General features: G+C 45.1%; 1 protein-coding gene across 3 annotated transcripts in view; it reads right to left on the reverse strand.

The window, feature by feature from the left end:
* The window catches only part of LOC133279440 (voltage-dependent T-type calcium channel subunit alpha-1H-like), a 118,038-nt gene that overhangs the window by 37,157 nt on the left and 58,669 nt on the right, over positions 1-22,212 (reverse strand). For all 3 annotated transcript variants that reach the window (XM_061473152.1, XM_061473151.1, XM_061473150.1), the window contains exons 9-14: positions 11,323-11,474; positions 10,139-10,324; positions 9,396-9,513; positions 7,625-7,780; positions 2,965-3,055; positions 625-833 (exon numbers count right to left, since the gene is read on the reverse strand). In XM_061473152.1, the coding sequence (XP_061329136.1) occupies positions 625-833; positions 2,965-3,055; positions 7,625-7,780; positions 9,396-9,513; positions 10,139-10,324; positions 11,323-11,474 (912 nt within the window). The remainder of the gene's footprint in view (positions 1-624; positions 834-2,964; positions 3,056-7,624; positions 7,781-9,395; positions 9,514-10,138; positions 10,325-11,322; positions 11,475-22,212) is intronic.

Raw genomic sequence — 22,212 nt, forward strand, 5'->3', positions numbered from 1 at the left:
CCAGCCAGATCTCTGCTCCATGAGCTGTGCCTGGCAGCAGTCGGTCAGCTCATACCTGGTTCCCCTCCAATGGGGCTATTGTACTGTAACTGGAGCTCAGCTGCTGTGTTGGTAAGGACAAATGCTTCATTTCCCTTGACACAAGATGAGTTCAAGATGCAACCCTGAAATACTGTGAGGGGAAACAGGCCTCATCCTCACAGGAACACCTGACAGCTTCTCCAAGACACCACAAAATGGCCAGCAGGCAAAAGATGCCTGCTCCTCCTCAGAGGGGTTTGCTGGAATAACTGTATAAACTTAAGGCTTGTCTCAGGCTGTCTCTCTCTCAGGTGGCTTGGCATGGACTTCCAATTAGATACTAGGCAGGAAAACAACGAATCTCAGTACAATACCCATCTCCTATTTTCATATATTCACTGTGCTTGACAGTTATGCTGTCACTATCCTGCCCCAGCGCATCACACCCATTCATTTTGCCCTCTTGTATCTGCTTTCCTCCTGCCTTTAAGCGTCCTTCTCACCTCTATCACCATCCTTTTCATTTTCCAGCAACATGTGTGTGCACGTCATCTGTGCTGCTTGCAGGCACTTGAGAGAGAGCTGTTAGCAACAGGAACCTACCAAGGACTTCTGGTCGTAGCTCAAGGGCTCTAGGGAAGCGTTACTCCCTCTTCTTGAGTCCACAAATGTGTGCACTGAATCAATGTGTGGGGAACACTTTGGTGTGGGCATTGGTGTGGCAGCAGTGCGCATGATGATAGGAGGGGGCATGCTTCCCCTGCCCTCCAGGTGTCCATTTGGGGTGACAGCAAGCGAGTACATCTTCATCTCTGGAGAGAAGGGGAGAGAGAAGAAGAGGTGAATGCTCAGCTGCAGAAATCACTCTTCAAAATGGACATTGTTCCTTGGGTCTCCTGGGAACCCTGCCAAATGGAGATGGAATGTTGTGGGCAATATGATCACTTTTGCCATGCTGAAAGGCATAAGGTAAATGTCATAACCTTTTAAGAGGCCTTCAGCCCTGGCTGGACTTGGAACCCATCGTGCCCTTCAAAGGAAGCCGCTTTTGCTCACTGTTTCTTGGGATTTAGAGAGTGGAGTTACAGTCTGGGGGGACTGGGAGAGAGCTTCCAGGGAAAGGATATTGAAGACTGGCTAAATTCACCCTGGGAAGTTAATCTCTTCTCCTTGTCATACAGCCTTGCAAAGAGATTTTTATGCAGTTCTGATGTGCTCCGAGTTCCTTCATGGGGAAGGCACTAAGTGACCATTAGTCATTGTCTTTAGTCATCTGTTCAGGGGACAGGAAATGGAAGTTGCTTTTACACATCCATTTGTCTAGAAGAGTAAACCTCCTGTAACAGAGAAATCTAATGGCACATCTTGTGGTAACTGCAGAAAGCATCTATTTTAGCTGTATAGCAACTACAGGCTGCAAAAATGGTATTCACACTGAAGACAAACCAGACATAACACCTCCAGTGCCATAATACTCAAAACCAAAAGCCTAACCTCAAACAAAAAACTAAAGCCGAGCTAGCTCCTGTTTTACTGGATTTAGTGGGTTGTGGTTTAATAACTTCAGGATCAGTCTTAAGGAGGGGGAAGGATGGGAGCATCCATGCCCAACAGGAGGGAAGTACAAATCGACAGTGAGAAAATCCAAGTGAGTGCATTACCCCTGCTCTTTTTCTTCCACTGGCTGCTTTTGTAACGCACTGTGCTTCTATTGTATCATGTTTTGTTGCTGGCTTGAGCACAAATACCTGATCTGCACTACAGAAGTCTGTGGGAGCACTGCCATCCACTTTGAGGGCTGGAAGATCTAGCTCAAAATGTGTTTATCTGCAATACATGTTCCTCTTGCCAGAGTATCTATTTACAGACCAACAGCATTATGATACAATTGTTAATGTCTTCATGCTGTTTAGTCACTGGTCGGCACTTGTGAGGCTTATGGAGACACCCAATTACTCATGGAATTTTGGTTGATGGCAAGTTCAGCCCTGTCTCCTATCCCTGTATTACCTGAGAAGAGGTGACAATATTTCTTGCCCCTAGAACTCTCTTCTTACTTGAAGCTGTTCAGCAAGTAGTTGGTGCAAAGCTGGCACATAGCTGGTGCTGTGGGTTCCTTGCCAGCTGTTTGCAATGGACATTCATTTGGTCACTTGTGCTTGGAATTTGTTGCTTCATCTGCAGGCTAAGCAGCTCCATCACTTTGCTGTGATCCAGCTCTGTCTCAGCTTCCCCAACAAATTACTTCTGCCCCTTCCTCAGCTGAATTCCATCTGTTCACCACAATCAATGTAATTTCCTTAGCTGAAATGAATCCTGGTTTAGAAGCACTTTAAGTAACCCTAACAAGAGCCCAAACTGAGAATCAAAGTACAGAGGAGCTAAACTGGCTCCTGTTCACCATCAATACTATTCAATTTGTGTTCCCTTACTGTCCCCTATCTGGTTGCAAACTCTACAGAGTGAAGGCTGTCACCTACCATTGCATGTTTATAGTACAATTGGCCTTACCTCATATCAATTGCCAGGCCCTCCTGTAACACAAATGAACAGCAACATTCCCATCAATCAAACCTCACCTAAACGCATTTGTATGAGAAACTAAAAACAACAGATGAGAACATGATTGATTAGAAAAGCTGCTGAGAAGTAGTGTGTGACTATTGCTGTCAGCAAAGCATTCTGTGGGGATGATACAGAAGAAATGAGGAGACATAACTAAATATTCCAGTGTAATTTAAATTAGGAAAACAGCTGTTTAAAGGAAATCTCCCTGCTCATTTAGCTTCCCTACACTTTTTGCATGTTAAAAGCTTCTCTCTTAACACAGCTATTAGACCTCCTGCCAAGTAAAATGAATTCTTCCACTTTTTCCCGTTGATGACTGTTGAAGCAGAGTTGTAGCTCTCAGATTCCCAGAAAAACACAGAGACAAAAGCCTACCTGTTGCTCGGAGGTCTTTTAGCTTCTCAAAATCGTCATCAAAGTTGGCAGATGTCTTGTCCTCATCTGTGTCTGACCTATTGGCATCACCCTGCAGAGAGGAGAAGGATAATTAACAGACTGGATTCATTTAAGCTTCAGCACAACAGCCATTTGGGTCACTTGGCAGCTCAGAGATACCTCAGCTCCCCATGGTCATTTAAAGTGTGGCCCCAAGAACCAGGAGGGCAGAATGCCGAATTCCCTCTGACACTCCCTAGGGAATGATCCCAGGTAAGTCCCTTCTTGTTTTGATTCATTTTCATACTTGGACAGAAAGGATGATATTGTGATTGTAACTCCTGTTCTTGCAATGTTGTTGTATTTCCTACATTGTGCAGTGTATCCCGGGGGAGAACATGAAAGTGCAGCTAAGAAAAACTGGCATTGTGAGGTTCCATATTTGTACTCTCCATGATCTCAGCTGAGAGCACTTAGGTTTTAATGTCAAAGGATGGTGAAGGGTTTTTCTTCTTTATTTGACAGCACTGTAAAGTTGACTTAGAGCTGAAAACCCAGCCCTGATTTGGTTTCTTCATGCTGGCTGGCAATGGAGATTGTATTGGGAAATCTCTTGGCAACACTGAAGCTAAGGCAGAAGGGAATGAGGCCAGCTTGCCTGGCAGTACAGCATCATCTCAGGACAGAGAGCAGCCAAGCACCCTCAGACTGGCTTTTCTCCTGGAAGTCCAGCTATTTTTCCCTTCCACATCTACCTCTGCTACTACAAATGATCAGCCTAAATAATGTAAAAGCCTGGGACAGAAGAGCTATGGTCAGGTTCTCCTCTGCTGGAGATCTGCAGAGAGGAGAGGTTCCAGCAGGCTGTCAGCATGACTCTGGCTTGATCCATTGAGACTGCAGGAAAGCTGTACAAATTGAGAGCAAACGGTTGGATTAAAGCAGCTGATCCCCAAAAAAGGAGCACAGCTCCTCAACTGATGCTTGAACAAATCACCAGGGTTCCTAGAGACATGGTGCTGAAGTGGCAGTGAACTTCGTTTCAGCTCTGATGTATTGCTAACTGGTGCAGCCAGCCAGGGTGACTGGAAGGCTAAAGCTCCCTTAGTCATCTTCTCTGGTTTGGAACAGAAGCACTAGTGCAGAGTAGATGAAAGATCTGCACAGTTTTGGAAGGTTTCTCTGCTTTTCTATGCTCTGGCATAGATTTCAAATGACATGGGAACAATGTAAGCACAAATATGCAATTACGGTCCTGTTTGAAGTCTGCCTGCTTATTGTAATAAGCACAAATGTACTAGAAATGGTTTTGCGGTCATTTAAGCCTATTCTCTTCTAGGGATCCTCCTGCCAAACTTGCTCCACAGGCAGATCAGAACCTGAGATCAAGCTGAGACTGTCTACTGTGGTTCACAGTCCAATTTGTAGTGTCCTTTTTGAGATGCTGTTAATGGTTTAGAGCTTGGAGCAGCTCTAATGTGAACCCTCTTAGCTGCAAAAGCCTCTCAGGAGTCACTCTCCATCTGAGTAAAAGAAACACCTAAGCAAAGGGAGAAGTGCCATCTCAGTGTCTTCTAGAACTTCTAAGAGCATCAGCCTGTAAGAAGATGGAGTCAAAAGGATCAAAACAAGAGTTTCTGCCATGTTCCCAACATCCCAACAGAACCAGGCAAAAGAAAACCCAGCTCCATTGATACTTCTTCCTGGGAGTTGTCCAAGGAGACTGTAAACATCTTTGGTTTACAACCAAGCTAAGTTATACATTTATAAGTGCAACACTTGAACTGAACCTCGGTAGCTGAAATACAGCCCTGAGAAGGGTTTTCTGTAGCACAGCTAATACCTCACTATGAGACAACTGACAAGGCCTATAAGCTTCGTGTCAAGACTTATAAAAAATGGGAGTGGAGAGCAAAATGTGCCCTGCAAATGTCATGCCTGTGGTTGCTGGCCTTTTCAGAGGCAGCAGTGAGTGAATAATACAAGCTTTGAAAACTACTGCTTACACACGTTTAAATCATGGGCTGTAACAGCTCCAAAAGGAGCTATTAAGCTTCAGCAAGAAAACGACAGCTATTGAGCGAGGTCTGTAATCATACACTCAGAGGGTATTGCATGAGGCTGCTCATTTCTGCCTTCACATTAGCAGGTGATCCAACCTCCAAGAGGGCAAGTAAGGAATGGGATCTCTACTGTACAGAGACCTGCAAGCTGTCAGTTTGCAGAGGGGAATGAACTTTCTTCTGCCTTAAAGCAATCAGGAAAGGATGCAGACTGCTGGATGAGGGCTCTCTGTGCCTAAATGTAGGATTGCTCGAGCAGGAGCTCAAGCTGACAGTTTCCAATCTGTTGGGTCACACGCAGACTGGTTATTGTCTGTTTGGATATCCCTGGCTTGTCCTCTTTTTACCCCCATATTTGCTGGTTGGTGGAATATGAGGGCATCTGACATATCTGGTCACTGAATACTCTGAGCTACCATATGGCTTATGGTATGTTAAGCATATGTATTGGTTCTTTCTGCATCCAATTTAGGAAAATCTATTACTTTAGCACATCTTTAGTCTGCTGCAGCCTGTGTCGTTTTCTAGCAGGACTGAGTCTGAGCACAACCGCTCTAAATACAGCTACAATGCTCCTAGAGGAAAATCCTTTCTAGGTTGGAAGATGGCAACTACTGCAGAGCCTGTACAAATAGTGGCAATTCCTTTGCTTTGGTCTTATTCGGTTGGCAGCTAAAATGTCCACCTCCATCTGCCACAGGCTGCACTAGAACCTGATGTAAAGGTGTTATAGTATCCGGAGTAAAGCTGGGAGATATGAGATCAGTGACACTGAGAAAATGACAGCAATTTGGAAACAAGCCGTGTCAGCACAAGCTCTAGTCACCCACACGTGGAACACAGGCTTGTTCTTGGAAAAAGACCTGCTTGTCTTGCTGGCAAGCTGTGTTGGATCTTCAGGGCATGGAACGCATTGTACAAGACATTAAAATGCCCACTAATGCAGTGCAGAGCTGTTTATTTTGAAAGCAATGAGCTTTGTGTCTTCTACTTGTGTCCTCTCTGTGTGTTCACGTGGCACTCACCACCCTCAGCATCCATGAAACCGCTGTGAGTGACATAGAGCAGGGTTGCTGTTTCCATACTGTGGCTTGGCTCCTTTTGTTTCAATTAGTTTTCCTCTGTTAGTGCTGTGAGGAACCTGGAGGGGTGTTTTAATAAGGAATCTACATACATCCTTGAAAGACATAAATGTGACTGTGTTGGCTTGAAGGAATTTTTGGTCTATGAATATTTCAATTCTATTCCATGATCAGTGAAATTTGGTCTCAATGTGATGAGGTTGGTTTAAATGGGATCTAAACCCTGCGGATGAGAGCGCGACACCAATTCTGGGGGAAAAATGACAAGTGGAAATAAAATGTCCTATAAAGATTATTTCTTTCTCCTCTTTCCCTCGGGAGGCAAAGCAGTGAAAACTGAAGCCATTTTCTCATTTCCTTTCTGAGTCTGTGTCTCTGAAGCCAATCTGGTACTGAGCAAACTTGCTCTTCTTGATGGTTGAGGAAATAAAGAAGTAATAATTAATAAAACCCCAAAGCATGATGTAAGCCCCTTTGATGCCACTATTCTCTGCTTTAACAGGGACTGGCTGAGTTTTGCTAAGTCTCAAAATCATCTCCAATTTCTGGATAATGTATATATGCCCATACATTGTTACATTTATAACCAAACCAGATCATCCTCAGTTTAAATCTCTCCCAAATAGACTTGCTGTGATCTGAAAGGAAGATGAAGAAGAGCAGGGCAGGGAATGCCTGGTTTCACTCTCTCAGGATGCTTAAAGCAAATCTGGAAGGGACTTGTCAGTGGGGTGGAAAGCTTAGGAGGCTACAGGGCCCCTCACTCATACTATAGCACTTACACCACTCATACCAGTGGGAGCTGCTCCTCTGGATCATGTGGCACAGGATTGCCTGCATAGCTGCTGATGGTTGTGCTGTTAGTTCACACCAGGACATGGCACATGATTTCTATAATTCTTTCCATGTGAGATGAGATGCTGCAGTTTATCCTATATTCCCTGCTCACTGACCTGATACTGACATTATTTTCAGGTACAGGTAAAAATCTTTTTAGCATTTCCATGTCCTTCATCATTCAAAGTATCTCAGACTTTAATGTTTGTAGCCTTGCAACACAGCTTTTGAACAGGTGGGCTACTGGCCTCAAATAACACAGAAGGGACAGAGTCACAAGGAAAGGCCCGGTCTGAGAACATCATACTTTGGTCCCCATGACTAACACTGGCTACATTGAAGGCCTGAAGCCCACCATAATGAAGACACAAAACACAGAACAGATGGAAGACCTGGTAAGTCAAACCAACCCTAAAGCATTTCCTCTAGGCCACACAACAGGTCCTGCAGCAGATCAACCAAACTGTTGGTCTCCCAAGTCCCATGCTAAGTCCAGTGGGTCTCATTTGCAAAGAGAGATTCACAAGAGCTTCACATGCCCACACAGCTCATCTACATTCCTTAAATTTACATTCAGGGCTGCTTGATGGCTAGACATTTGTGCTGACATGCATTCATCCCTACACGCTCACCTACATGTGTCTCAGTGTTCTCCCTCCCTCTGCTCGGATCTCTTACCTCTGCCTGGAAGCCTTCTACCAGGATGGCAACAAGAAGGTTGAAGAGCACATAATTGCCAAAGGTCATCAGGGCCACAAAGTAGAGGGCTGCCCATGAGGATGTAGATGCCATCCCATTGTACAGGACCACGTTCCAGTCCTCTTGAGTCAGGATCTACAAAGGGGTGAAAGGAAAGACTTTAATTACTTCACTCCTCTCATACACAGCAGATGCATTCAGATACTGACTTATCCATTTTTTCCTCTCCTTTTAACATTTTCTAAGCATAAGCATTAATAGGTCTCATGAAGAGAGACAGTAAAACATTCCTTTATTTAGATCTTTGCATGTGAGAGCTGTCTTCTGGCCAAAATTCCCCTCTCTGCAGGAAGATCTAGCACACTGCTGCCCACAGACATGACTAGTTCAGATCCTAGGTAGGGCAGCATGAAAGATGTGCTGGTACAAGTCCAGTAATTTGGTGGTGGTATTGTCTCCTTTGATAACCATCAGAAGATAAAAGACCTGAGGCCAGAGTTGTTGTCTCCTTTTGGGCTGCTCTTTATAAGGCATCTGGAGCTGAAGGAAAGGGTAAAGGACAAATACAAAGGGTGTTTGATGAGATAAATGACACTGGGTGGCTCAAGAAAATCAGGGATGCAAAGTGATTTCCATTAGATAAAAGCACTGACAAGCTGGGCAAAAAAATGCACATCTTTACAAAGCCTTGCTCCAAGGGACCTTCCTCAGGGATTCCCACTTTTCTGAAGCCCCAAAATCCTGGGACCTGAGAGAAATGGATGACAAATTCATGCTCCACATCAATTCATGCTTACAATGAAATGGTCTCTAACCCTCCTCAAAAACAGGTAGCTCTGGGGTTAGAACTGAGTCATGCCACTCACTAACCTTCATGGGATGCAGGACTGAGCCCTTGTGCTCAGAGCCAGCTCTATTTCCCAAGGGACTGTTAGAGTATATGTAGAAATCTGTATTGATGTTGGTAAAAGAAAGATGTGGAGCTGTGGGACTAATTCTGATTTTTGTCTTGCTCCTTTGTAAGAAGGAAAACTTTGTCAGAAGTTTTATTCTTCACAGTGAAGACTCAGGACTGGTTTCTACCTTGAGTGATATTGTGATGAGCACCTACTCTACATTCAGAAACTTAGCTTAACACTGTTCCATTGTGCTCCACTTGCTGCACTTGGACTCTGTAGCCTGAGCCTTTGAAAAGAAAAGACTAATCTTTATGTTTAGAATGTCTTGGAAATAGTAGCTTATTGCTCCAGTGTGGAATATGCCAGTAATTTCAAGCACAGAACAGATTTTGTTTGCAGAGGAAACACAACTTTTTTATATAAAGAAGCTTCCAGCATATAGAGCCAGCACCTCCAGCTCTGAGTTGTGACAGTATCTGTCACTCCCAGTTAGATGAAGTTGTTTGCCAAGTGCATTTTTAGGGGACGAAGGCAAGTAAAGAGACAAGAGATCTACAGTACAGGACACTAGACTGTGGGTCTGATCTTACTGGCTTTATGAAAGGACAAGAAGGGTGGATTTTCAGGCCTTCTTAGACTTTTACTGGCAACAGATATGCACACTATTGATTTTGCTTCTCTATCAGGGTTTATAGAGACCAGCTAACTTAGAAACACAATCACCTTGCTCTATTAACTCCACAGTGCCATTTCAGTCCAAATTTGACACCTACTGGAATAGTTTTCCTTAAAAAAGTAAACTAACTGTCCAGGTGGTCACATGAAAACTTCCCAGAGGATCCAGAGCTTACCTGAAATACGGTCACAATGGCCCACAGTAAGGAATCAAAATTCTTTCGATCTGGAACTGTGTCTCCTGTATCAGTTTTCAGGCTGAACTTGCATCCAAAAAGATGCATGCCAAGGATGCTAGAGTGGGAGAAAAGACAGAAGAAACATGTTATTGTGTGAAATACAGTGGCAGGGAGGATTGCAGTGATTTTTTTGGACACTTTTCTGCTCCCGGTGTTTTGTATGCTGGTGGTATGTCCCAGGAAGAAACTCTGATGAAACCCTACTGTTTGGTTCTTCTGTGTCATATTTCAATTATCTACACGGAAGTTAAATCAGGGATCTCCTTTGTCTAGAAAATGACAACTCACACTGCCAGCTTCCTAATCCAACTGGTTTCCAAGAAGAGGATACCGAGGGGCATTATAGGGTCAGACAGAAATCTTGGAGTCTGTACAACATCCATCTCAAATATAACAGTGCTGGAGTCCAGTTACTGACAGCTTCCTGAGACACAGCTAAACGAGCCTCCCAGGAATTCCAGAGGAAATGTTGCCTGGTTGTGGGCTTCATTCATCTGTGGAATTACAGTACTGCATGCAAAACTGAGACTGAAAAGTCTGTTGAGTGTCTGCTTGTCAGTCTATTGTGAGCACTTCCATCACGTAGGCAGCCTAGCAAATGCAGTGTATTGTTACTCTGATCTATGTATTACTTAAGCAAGCTGAACAAGTAACTGAAGAGCAGCTGCAGCCTCTTGTACCTGAAGATGAAGATGAAGAGCATGAGCAACATGCAGAAGGTGGCCACATTGTCCATTGTCTTCATCAGGACCACGAGCTGGCGACGGAGGGCGGGCATGAAGCGCACCAGTTTCAGCACGCGGAGCAGCCGAAAGGTTCGTAGCACAGAGAGGCCTCCATCCGACTGACCGATGATCTCCCACACACTGCAGGAACACCACAAGGACAAGAGCTAGAAGCAGCAGCTCTCTACTGTGAAAGCTTTGGGCAGGCTGGTTTCTTACAGGATATCACACCACCAGAAGCCCTAAAGGGGCAGTTTGTCTGCCACCTTCTTTCTTGCTTCTGAAAAACACCTTCCCTTCCCACTTGTGCAGATCTACACGCACATGCATAACCTCCATCCTTTATAGCTAGTTTCTTGAGTCTTTAATTCCCTTGCTTTCTGTGACTCTTCACAGCACAGCATGTCTCTGCTGGTCTGCATCACTACAATCTGTCACAAAATGTGGATCACAGTTTTGTACCAAGCTCATCTCCAGAGGGTTTTACATTGGTTGGGGTGCGTTGGTTTGATCAAGCCACAGACTGGCTTTTGCTCTGAGCCTCTATTGCTTTCTCTTCCCTGAATCAAAGGGATGGACAAACTGAAGCTATCCTGGTTTATACCTTCTGTGTCTCCCTTGACTTCTCAGCCCCAAATTACTGATCAAGAGGTGAACAGCACCCCCAGAAATATCCCCAGCAGGAAGAGATGCTGTACAAGCTTCTCACCCACATTTGACATCCCCAGTTTACGCTGGTAGTGTTCCCCTGGAGAGGACAACAGAACAGTGCCCTCTCCTACCCTCCTGGGGGTTCTGGCCTGAGTTATGTGTTAATTTGGGAGAGGGAAGGCAAGCTGCTGGGATAGGGACACTCACAGTACTCCTTTCCCAGGGCCAGCCATTCTGCACTTCAGTGGAAAACTGACCACAGTGCCAGATGTGTGGCATAAATAGACTTTGTTCTCCATTTGCCAGGTCCATTTACTTTGGACAGGCCTTCTAATGACAGAAATCTGAAAGGCCAGGATAATTATAGCATATCATAGCCAGTGAGCCTTGGATTAGCACATGCCACGTCATTCCTGTTCCCCATCCCACTCCCCACTGGTATGAGCCCTTCGGAGACAAGCCACAGTGAAGGAAGAACTGGCACTGACCTGATGACAACTATGATCCCATCAAAGATGTTGTATGGGTTCTTGATGTAGCCAAAGAGGCCAAAGGCAAGGAGTTTCAGGAGCATCTCCAGGGCAAACATGCTTGTGAAGACTATGTTACTGATCTCCAAGGCGTTGGTCAACTCATCTGGCTACGGGGCAAAAAAGCAACATGGTCAAACAGATGCACAGAGAGCCACAGAGACAGATGAAGTGTCTGAGAGGAACAGCAGAAAAGCTTCATGGACAGTCCCTGTGGGTCTTGTTGAAAACACAGAATCCCAGCCCATTTCTGGAGCAGTTGTAGAACAATACCAGTGAAAGTCAGTAGAATCAATAGCTTTATTTCCCTTGAGGTGTTTATTGCCCTTGCCTTGCCTAAGAGTGGATGCAGCTTAAATCCAAGAGCTGATTTTTCCATCACAAGCACCAAATTACCTTGCATTATGATCTCGCTTTCCAGACAGAGCCCAAGTCTTCCCTTCCTGGAAAGTGCAGGGATGTCTGCCCAGCACCCAGGCTCCAAACCATGGAACAGCAAAGGTGGGATGGGGTTTTGCTCACTTACTGGAGCTGCTCCCTCACACAGCAGCAGGCTCTGCAGTGTGCATTTCTAACACTCAAGGCCTCTTCTTTTGCAAAAGAAAATGAGTCTTTTTCATTTCCTCAGTGTAATAATATTGTCTAGGAAAAAAGGTGTTATATTCATATCTGACTCATCTCCTGACTGATAATAGCTTCTTTTATTCCCCATCCATCATTTGACACTTTGTTAAAAGATGGCAGTCTCTTTGGGATGTTGTTGCATTATTTGAGGCTCTGAAGGGGGAAGACCATTGTAGTACTATGGCACAGCCACATTTAACTCCATGCTCTGCAAACTGAATCTTTGCTGGCTGACTGAAGGAGAAAGTGAAAGAGTTAACTAGAATACAGGAAGAGCCCACACATCCCCTACTATAGGCAGTGACAGTCTGTGGGCTGCTAATGAACCATCATTCATGGGCTAAATCACTTTATGCAATAGACTGTCTTGTGCTCAACCATTTATCCAGGAGAAAGAGCACTAAAAGCCTCAGTCCTCATGATTATAATCCATATATGCTAATTACTAAGGGACACCAGGGGAAGGACTGTGCAATTTTCAGTTCTTTAGTCTCCATCAAGAAGTGGCTCAGGTGGTATATGGTGCACATCAACATGATCACCAGGCTGCCCTCCTCACACCTCCCTTGCTGCAGAGACAGCAATTCCCTAATGTTCATCAGTGCTCTCCATCCTATTCCCTTCCCCGATGATGCAGAAACAACCTGAGCAGTGAAAACACATCTAAGAAAAGGACTGTTGTAGGATGGCATCTAAGCAGCTCCTCAGCAGAGCCTGAAATAGCCTTGTGGGCTCCAGGGTCTGTCCTGCTATAAGGACAGTGGTGATGGAACATCACACAGTGCACTAAGCAATTTGTGAGGAGCAGCACATGGCTGGTGTGTTTGGTCTCCCTTCAGCTGGGGTTATACCTGGGAATTCTTGGCAAGAAGCAAAGTAACTCACTCAGTCCTTGCATCCCTCCAGGCAGCAGCCTGAGGGCTCCTTGGGACAGGGTGCTCATGGCAGGCTGAGGAGGGTTCTTTAGCATGGTGAGGCTGGAAAATGAATGCCACAAATATCAGCAATGAAGCTGCAGCTCGGGCAGTCCCTGATGAAGAGTCCCTCTACGGCATCCTTGTAGGCTCCCTTCAGACACTGGAAGGCTGCTATGAGGTCTCCACGCAGCCTTCTCTTCTCCAGGCTGAACAGCCCCAACTTTCTCAGCCTGTATCCATATGGGAGGTGATCCAGCCCCTGATCATCTTCATTGTCTCCTCTGGACCTGCTCCAATAGCTCCATGTCCTTCTTATGTTGAGAACACCAGAAGTGCACACGATTATCCTTTAGTGATCATATTCGGTGTAAGGCAGAACTAATTTGGTGACAACGACTGCTGTAAGGTGCGATGTGTGGAGCACGTGCGTGGACACCAAGGCAGGATCCAAGGACGGATAGCTCTGCATGCTGGCTAGGCTGCTGCTGGGAGCTTTTCTGTTGTTAGAATGGAAGCTGACCAGCAGATGAGCCAAGTGTCCAGTGCTATAGCCTTCAAAGGTCATTACCTTCTTTCAACAACAACTGGAGCCTTCAAACAACCTGCCACCGAGATCTGTATGGCTTATAGAATGGTGTGTTGCTGGAAGTACAGTTCATTTCCTACTTCTCTCCCTCCCTGATGAGCAAAGATTTAGAAGGAGGGTCAGGGAAGAGACACTTAAAGACAAGATAGATTTGGCCATTCCCCTGGAGTCAGCCACTAGGAGACACTGTTGGTTTGTTCAAATTTAAACCAACCTCAAAGCAGGATTTTTTCCAGGAGTGTTTTTCTCTGGGAAAAACACAAAAATGTTGATTCGCTGAACACAAAACTTTTCATGGTAAGGATTATTTTTGTCAAACTTCCTGGCTGGAAGAAAATGAAGTTGCAACAAAGCCTGAAAATTGCTGCAGTGTCTTGTTTTGACCTTCTCCAAAACGAAAACTTCAGGCTTTTTGCTTGAGACGTGGTTGTGTCACGAAATGCAACTTCCTTTCTAGCAAGCAATGATGAATCAACAAAGGTTGGCATCAAAATGATGCACTTCCAAGAAGGCAGATCTAAACTGGTGTTATTTGCTTTTTGCCAAATAACTTTGCAAACCTGAACAACTCTGACAGGGAAACTACTCACCCACTATAAGGCTCCAAACAGCATCAGTGAAAACTTCCTTTTCAAAAGGCAGTGAGGAAGCACAACCCTCATCAGCTTTGGGTATCTCCGCATCTTCTCCTGCTGTGATAATCGACCTTTACATTGGTCCAGGGTTTCAGAAACAGGTCAGGCTAAATGGAAAATGGCCAAAAGGCAGCCAGGTGGCATTGCAGAAGGCTACAAACCACTCAGGAATGGCGGGCAGTGGTGTCCTGCTGGTACAAGGGTCCTCAGTGCCAGAAGCAGAGCCTGAAATGGGAACTGCCATGCTGAAAACAGTCAGCAGAAACAAGCAGAGAGTGGTTTAACCCCCGGGTCCCACTGGTGGGTTCCATGCAATGCTCAAAAAGGTTCAGATCTGAGTACAGATGCTACAGATTTCAGATTCCAATGAATCCTTGTCCTTTGGCTGCAGGAGTAAGTTTTCCCCCACTCAAGAGAAGCGCAGAAACTGTATGGGATCCATTTGTAAGATTTCCATATCCTTGAAATGAGCTTAAGGTAACAGCCTCGACTCCAGGCAAAACATGTCCCAAGAAAGCACAACCACCTCTGCTCACTTTGAAGGCTGTGTTTATGGTGCGGGATATTTCAGTGATTCAAACCCATGTTTCTATTAGGGACAAGCCTCAAACTTTTCAACAGTTCAATCTGAGTTCAGATAAACAGACAAAAAAAATCCTTTTCTAAATAGCTTGGGTCTGAAAACCTCGGCAGATGAAGCTCTTTCTGAGAATCTGACACCTCTGGTTGCAGCAAGACGTGGCACAAGCCTGGAGCCTTCCTGGAATCAGGAGAAATTCAATAAGAGAAATGGTCAAATTATTGATGGTTCCCTCCAAGGAAGGGATGAAGAACAGGAGCAGGATTTGCATTCTGAGATTCTCTTTGTGCGAGTGAATTACTGCAGCTCTTCAAGGATATCTCTTTGTGCCTCTCTTTTCTCTCACTTGTTTCCTACCTTGTGTCTCTTGAATGCTGCCTCCACAACCACCTATTGTACACAGCTTAGGTTCAAGGACTGGCAGGTTGGCACCAAGCTTTGCCTGCGGCACCTTTTTGCTCTGCTACTGAAATCATACCTGCATCACACTGGAGAAAGAGCTGCTAGACACCTGGTCCCTCCTGCTGAATGAAGAGGGAAGGAAGCTTCCAGAATCAAAGATGTGCTTTGCTTCAGAAATGCCCCCCTCCAAACCCAAAGCAGCCAGTTCGGCTCCTCCTGAACCAGGAGCGCTGAGGCTGGCAGAGACACAGAGGAGTGGTAAACAAATCCAGAACATTTAGTCTCATAAACATCCTTTGCACTTGGGTTGTTTTTTTTCCTCTCTAGTCCTGGGTCTAAAGCTGTCAATGGGATTTGGAGCACTTGTTTATGTTGGCTTTTCTGCTTTATAGTTTTAAGTTTGCTCTGCAGAGACTCTGACTGGGATGAAGACACATAATGAACTGTCAACTCCTGCTTTGCTTCCGGATACTCCGTATTTTCTCTCTTCAGCCCAGTTTTGAGAGATTGTAGTTTTCCAGTTGCCAGTTATTCCATTGTAAGGGATTTCACCTGTCTTCAGGCTCTGGAATCATCCCCATTTCTCTGCTTAAAATCCAACGGGAACGCATGGGAGAGGCAGGGAGAAGGAATTCAGGGTAATTACAATGAGATGGAAGAGGGAGGAAAAATCAAACCCACACAACTTTTTAGATGAATAAACCCAAACCATAGCAATCAGTGCAGCACCAATTAACTTGCCCAGCACTAAGCAAGTAAGAGTTTGCAAAGGCATTTGCAAGCTGTGCCCAAGGACTAAAGGATGAACTCCTGATACTTCCTAGCAAAGAACAAGTACCAGTGATGCACAGAACACCAGAAGGAGCAGATCTTGCTTCAAGGACTTGTTCTCCCTCTGGGAGTTATCACATTCTGCTCCTGTTTCTAAATGCAAGCTCCTGACTTCCAGAGGCCAGGCAGTGGTGTCAGCTCTGGCTCTGCCTGATCTGTGGGAATGGGGTGCAAAGGTTCTGCTCCACTCTATTGAAAGGAAACTCAATTATGGGGATTTTAAAATCTGCTTCACACATTCTATAATACACAGGTGGTACCAAGATACCTGCAACCTCAGTCATGATGTCACCAGCCTCAAAAAGGTAACAGGCCCCCAAAACTATGCAAAGGGCTGCCAACCACAGTGCAATTCTCCTCCTGTCACAGTGGAGGGGGCAGACAGTGCTCCCTGGCAGCGCAGCATCACGCTTCACTTCTTCATCTTGTGATGAACATCTGTGCTCGCTCACCTGAGAGGAGAACCAAGACATTGTAACCAGCAGGAAGCCCTTTGCATCTCCAGCGTAAAGCTATGGAGCTATACTTGGGTCAGTTTTTCCTCTACAGAGTGAGAGCAAAGCCTGCTTGCTTTACTCACTGAGCACTGAGCCTCCTACATAACTGATCTGTTTAACTGATGGATTACTGGGCTCCATACTCCATTTGTAGGGTTTACATGCCACTGTGAAAGCCAGTTTTCTGGGACAGATTGAAGAGATGCTTTGGGAGGGATTAGACTTTTTAAATAAGAAATATTGTCCAAAAATGGTGGAAAATAGCTTAAATGAGGTTGAAGGAGTGGTACCACAGGAGGGGAGCAAATCAATGGAATTGCTAAGAGCTCAGAATTACAAAATATTCCTCTTTTTCTAAAAAACTAGGACATGTATGGAATGAGTGTGTAATACGAATATCACAGGCAGACTCCCACTGTGCTAGGCAGCGAGCATCAGTCTGGTAGCCTGGACCCATGTGTCTTCTGAACGTAGGATGAAGGGTTAGATAAAACATTGCACGAGACTGCTGGAGGCTGGGTTTAACCCATCAAGAAAGTGCAGAGATCTCTAACTCACAGCCTGACTCCTTTTATCCCCTCTGCTTGGAGGTGACTGAGTTATTCCAGTTCTCATGGCACCCTGTGGACCTCTCCTCCACATGCACCACAGCTCACTTGCACCTAGAGCGAGCCACAGATCCTCACACTCTTCCAGTGCTCTGGTTTCAGCTGGGATAGAATTAATTTTCTTCCTAGTAGCTGGTGCAGTGCTGTGGTTTGGCTTTAGTATGAGAATAATATTGATAACACACCAAGGTTTTAGCTGGTGCTGAGCAGCGCTTACCATAGTTAAGGACTTTTCAGTCTTTCATGCTCTGCCAGCAAGGAAGGACATGAAAAGCTGGGAGGAAGGAGAGCCAGGACACCTGATCCAAATGAGCCAAAGGGATATTCTGTACCACAGAACCTCATGCTCAGTATAGAAACTGTGGGGAGTTGGCCAGGGGCTGCTGATCGTTGCTTGGGGACAGGCTGGACACTGGTCAGTGGGTGGTGAACAACTGTTCTGTTCATCACTTGTCCTTTGGTTTTATTCCTCTTTTTATTTCCTATTATTATTATAGTTCACCTTAATTCAACTATTAAACTGTTCTTATCTCAGTGTGAAGGTTTTACCTTTTCTCTATTCCCCTCCCCATCCCACTGTGGGGGACAGTGAGCAAGCGGCTGCGTGGTACTTAGCTGCTGGCTGGGGGGAAACCACAACATACAAGCTCAAGCTTTGGATTTGAAACCCTCAGCTGTGTTTCTTGCACACTCACGCCTTTGAAAACTTACATCAAACACCAGTTTCTCGCCCCTACCCTTTTCCTATAGCAAATTCAACTAAAGAGCAGCCTTAGTCTCTTCAGGTAGGCTCTGGACATGGCTCAGGAGCTATAATTAACAGTCACATCACAGGCATTTTGCTACAGAGCAAATTTTGGCCAAAGGAGACACAGCCATCAGCAGCATTTGCCCTCCTGGGCACAAGCTCAGACCCCTCCAAAGTCAGCCCAGCAATCAGACATGGCATGGGACAGGCCTAAACTGAAGTTTCTAAATACTTAATGTAGCATGGAGGAGAATCTGTCACCTGGAGCACCCCTGAGGCTATTCATTATTTATCTTGTCCAAAACAATGTAATCAGCCATTCTGCATGAAAGCAGATGCTCTATGTGCCAGCATCTGGGGTCTCTTGACTTTGTCCCAGCAGGTATTTATCACCCAGGGGGAGGAACTCTGTCCTGCCTTCCCCAAACACCCCGTGCTCTACATGTCTGAGAGAAGAACATCCCAAATACCACTGCAGATTGACACTGGGAAACAGAAACAGTGCAGTTATAGGGACCTGTGTGTCCCTCCCCAGCTATCACCCAGCCTGTGCAGAGGCTGAGGGCTGGTGACTGAAAATACCCCCAGGAAAGAAGCAGCACTACAGGCAGACAGCAAATTTCATACCTGAATATATCCTATATATATATAAGTCCATGTGATTTTGGGGGCATCTGCAGGCTCTGTCAATGCAGCCCTGGCTGGGCTGGGATGTGGAGCAAGTTTCACACACCAGTCATGAAGCGTGGGGAGTATGGTTTGACTGTAATAACAAACATGAACATCCTCTGGCCCAGAAATGGGGCAAGGAGGGAAGCAGTGACAAGCAGGGACTCAATCCTGCAGCAATTCTGTGCAGAAGTGACAAGGCTGCCCTCCTCTTTGCAAGCTCTATGCTTGTTCTTATTTACAGCCATTCCATTCTAATGCCTCTGGAGCAGTCTGGGAAAAGGTCCTTCCTCTTAGAGGGAGTTTGAAGAGCCAGCAGGTCGCAGCTGAAGCAGAGAGCCAGCAGGGAACATAGGTGACGTCTTAGAGAGCTGATAGCAAATGTGAAGGCTACATTACAACCTTTATTATTCTCCCCTTTTTTTTTTGGTTGCCAAAGCCCAAACAAAATAATTCTGCTATTCCTAAGGTAAGTAAATAGACCAGCAAAGCAAACAAGCAAAAATACCCCAAGCAATTCAAGACCTGGATTCTTTCCTCCTCTGCATTCCCTGCCCTTAAAAATAAATCTGAAGGACAACACAAGTGGGCCTTTCCATTTCTGCATTTGAAAATATTTCCTTTGTAAACCATTTCGATGCAGTTTATTTACTACGACATAGGACTCGCTGTCTTAAAATCAACTTTAAGCTGGTTTAGTTGAACTAGACTGTGGTTCAAACCATGGAAATTGTCTTGCCTTCCTATGATATAACTCCTCTTACTAGAAAACACATTTTGGCTGGTGTTTTCCCATGCACAAAAGCTCAGCAGAACATTATTTATGCTCTCTGGCCTTGGAAAGGGACCAGGGACTTGAACCAGGATGCCCCAGCTCCTAGAAGACTGCCCTGGTCGCCAAGATGTTTGCTCTCTTGAGGTGCCTTCTGCCCTGTGTTTAACAGCCACACACCACAACCTCCCAGAAGCAAAAGCCCTTCTCAGAAAGGGTTTAGGTGTCGTTGGTGTCTCCACTAAAAGCTGTGACTTAGATGAGTTTGCACTGAGAGCTTTCCAAATGGGCTCTCCCTAAAAGTAGGCTGGAAACAGAAGGGAAGAGAGCTCTCCTGCTCATGCCTACTGATGAATGCTCACTCTCCAGCTCTGGAATTAAAAATGGAGAATTTATTCTCCCCATCACCTTCACTCTCAGGTTTTATACCTTCCTCTAAATGGGATCCTTCACGTGGAGCGATAACAGTTTAATTGAAGGGAGCCAATAGTAATTTTTCCTCCTTTCAATTGACCTACTTGATCTCCAAATGCTCTGTGGAATCGCTTTTACCTCGGTTCTGTGGCATGAAAGTCGCTGCTGATAATTCCTTACCCAACTGCATATGGCCAGGCAAAATGTGCTGCTCCTTTCTGGAGCTGCAGATTGTGTAACAGTGAGGAATGGAGCAAGCTGCATGCAAGCATGATGTACCCCAGCATTAGAATAATGCCATGCAAATTGATGTTATCCAACAAAGACCATATTCCAAAGTCTTAAAGTCTCTTGGAATTTTTGTGTGAATCCTTCAAGTTCACTTGGTATTGACAGCTGGCTGAGAGGGTTTTCTATAGAAGAAACCTTGGCTGCCACACTTCCATCTCTTGCACAAGAGCTACAGATCAGCGACTTTGTTTTCCGGGATAATCAACTCTGCTGTAGCTTCCTTAGGAAGCATTTCCCAGGGAGAAGGTCCCACATGGCATCACATATTGGTCGTATTACTTCCCCTTTTCTCAGTTTCATTCAGCAAAATGCAATTTCATTTCTAGTGGCACAAATGCCAAGCTGGTTTAGATCAGTCGCTGTCTTCTCCACCCTCAGGAGGAAAGGACCTGGGCAATGTGAAATGCTATCAGTAGCATAGAAAACTAAAGCTCCTATTCCTGAAAAGTAGGCCAATCAGCTGGATTATATCCTGATGGAGGATCACTTGGTCTGACAGATGGCTATAAAAATAAGCCTGAAAATGAAAAAAACCCACCCAAATCCTATAAAATACCCCCCAGACAAGGCCAGAAGTGCTTGGGTCTAATTATTAAACAAGTCACAGGAGGAAGGAGCCAACTCTCCAGCTAACAACCAAGGATGAACACCTCCAGCAATACACTGGAGCACTGTAATAGCTTACCTGGGGACTGATGCGTCAGTGTGGACTCTGAGAACTGGTCATCCCTGTCAGTGCTAATACACTGATACATGCCTGAATGGAAAACAGTGAATGCCTGATCATTCCTCCAGTGCTGGGTGCAAACAAGGAAGTGCCTTTTCAGACAGAGCTTGGTGCCAAGGACAGCCACGATCTTCCCTTCACTCCTAGCAGTGCTAGGAGTGAAGCATCACTCAGGAGCACATGGGATACCTCATGTCCCATGGTACATCAAGAAATGCCTCTGACAACCTCCCAGTGTTCCAGAAATGGACATGTTACCTGTAGCCCTTTCCTCTTCAGCAGTTCTTAAATACAAGCATGCTGCCACCCCACTCCACATGGGCTTAGTTCCTTTAAGAACCTCTGGCGAAAATCCAAGGGAATTATACAGTCTGAATCATTCCCATCCATATGCTGGTGGAGTCCTTTAAAGCACCAGCAGATCTGTGAGGCGTGACATCTCTTAGCAAGGCCTGTGTTGACTCTCATCCAATATATCTGGCTTATCCCTTGCCATAAAACGTTCCCAAAAGGGATTATATTCACACAGTTCTTGCCCACTGCAAACTGGTTTGCTCTTGACCACTTTCTGTGCTGAAGTCAACAACAAATGGTCAAAAATCATCAGCCTGATGCCTGAAATCAGCTTTGCTTCGCTGGCTAATCACAAAGCATGCATTAAAAAACATAATGCATCAGTCATATTGAGTTATTTTCTTTTTCTTTCTTCATTTTCCTTCTTTTTTATATTTAGGCTGAAAATAGCTTATATCTAAAAGGAAAAGGTGGACTCCAGCTCTTTCCTCTAGTTAATGCTATGGAATACAAGATAAGTCACAAGATTTCAAGAGCTGGAGCATTTAAGTAAAGCACATACAATATTATGAACCCTGCTATGAAAGGATACACACAAAGAACATGGAAATACAGCCCCTTTCAGACAATTGTGAACACAAGGGCCCTGCCTCAAGGAGCCTGCCCAAGAAAAGAAGGTGAAGTGTTGATTTTCTTGGCTGCAATCTTGCAATCAAACTACAGTTAGAGGATATGTATCACAGGCAGCTTTAACCACGTCCATTGAAGGTGGAAGGAGATGAACAGCAAGAGAATAAAGGACTGTTTCCAACCTCTTTGTGCTGAAAGAGGCACCTTTAGCAATGATCAGATGATCTTTAGCCACATCCAAGCAACAGTGCTTGCTCTCTGATAAGAGAGAGATCAAAGGCCTCCGGGTTGTCATTAGCAGACAAACTCAATAGAAGTTGTTTACTTCACCCAAGCTAATGGCACTGGAAATATTTAATCAAAAAATGGACACAGACTCTCTATTACTGCCAAGATGATTCAGAAGGGGCCACTTAAATCTATTTTGTCAAACCATTACTCATCCCTTGATAATAGACCTTTATGGAGAGTCCCTTTGACAAATGCACATTCGTGATGCGCGGGCTGTGTACTGGTATCAGGAGATGAGGCACATCAAGAAAACACCATAGAGGACTGCTTGTGGGGAGAACAAGATAGGGAATATGTTTAGTCTGGATCTGACAAAGACCGTGACGCAGTCA

This window comes from Pezoporus flaviventris, unplaced genomic scaffold, assembly GCF_033815535.1.
Source record: "Pezoporus flaviventris isolate CSIRO_AGI_PZ_B2104156 unplaced genomic scaffold, CSIRO_AGI_Pfla_v1 ptg000078l, whole genome shotgun sequence".
Classification (NCBI taxonomy): domain Eukaryota; kingdom Metazoa; phylum Chordata; class Aves; order Psittaciformes; family Psittacidae; genus Pezoporus; species Pezoporus flaviventris.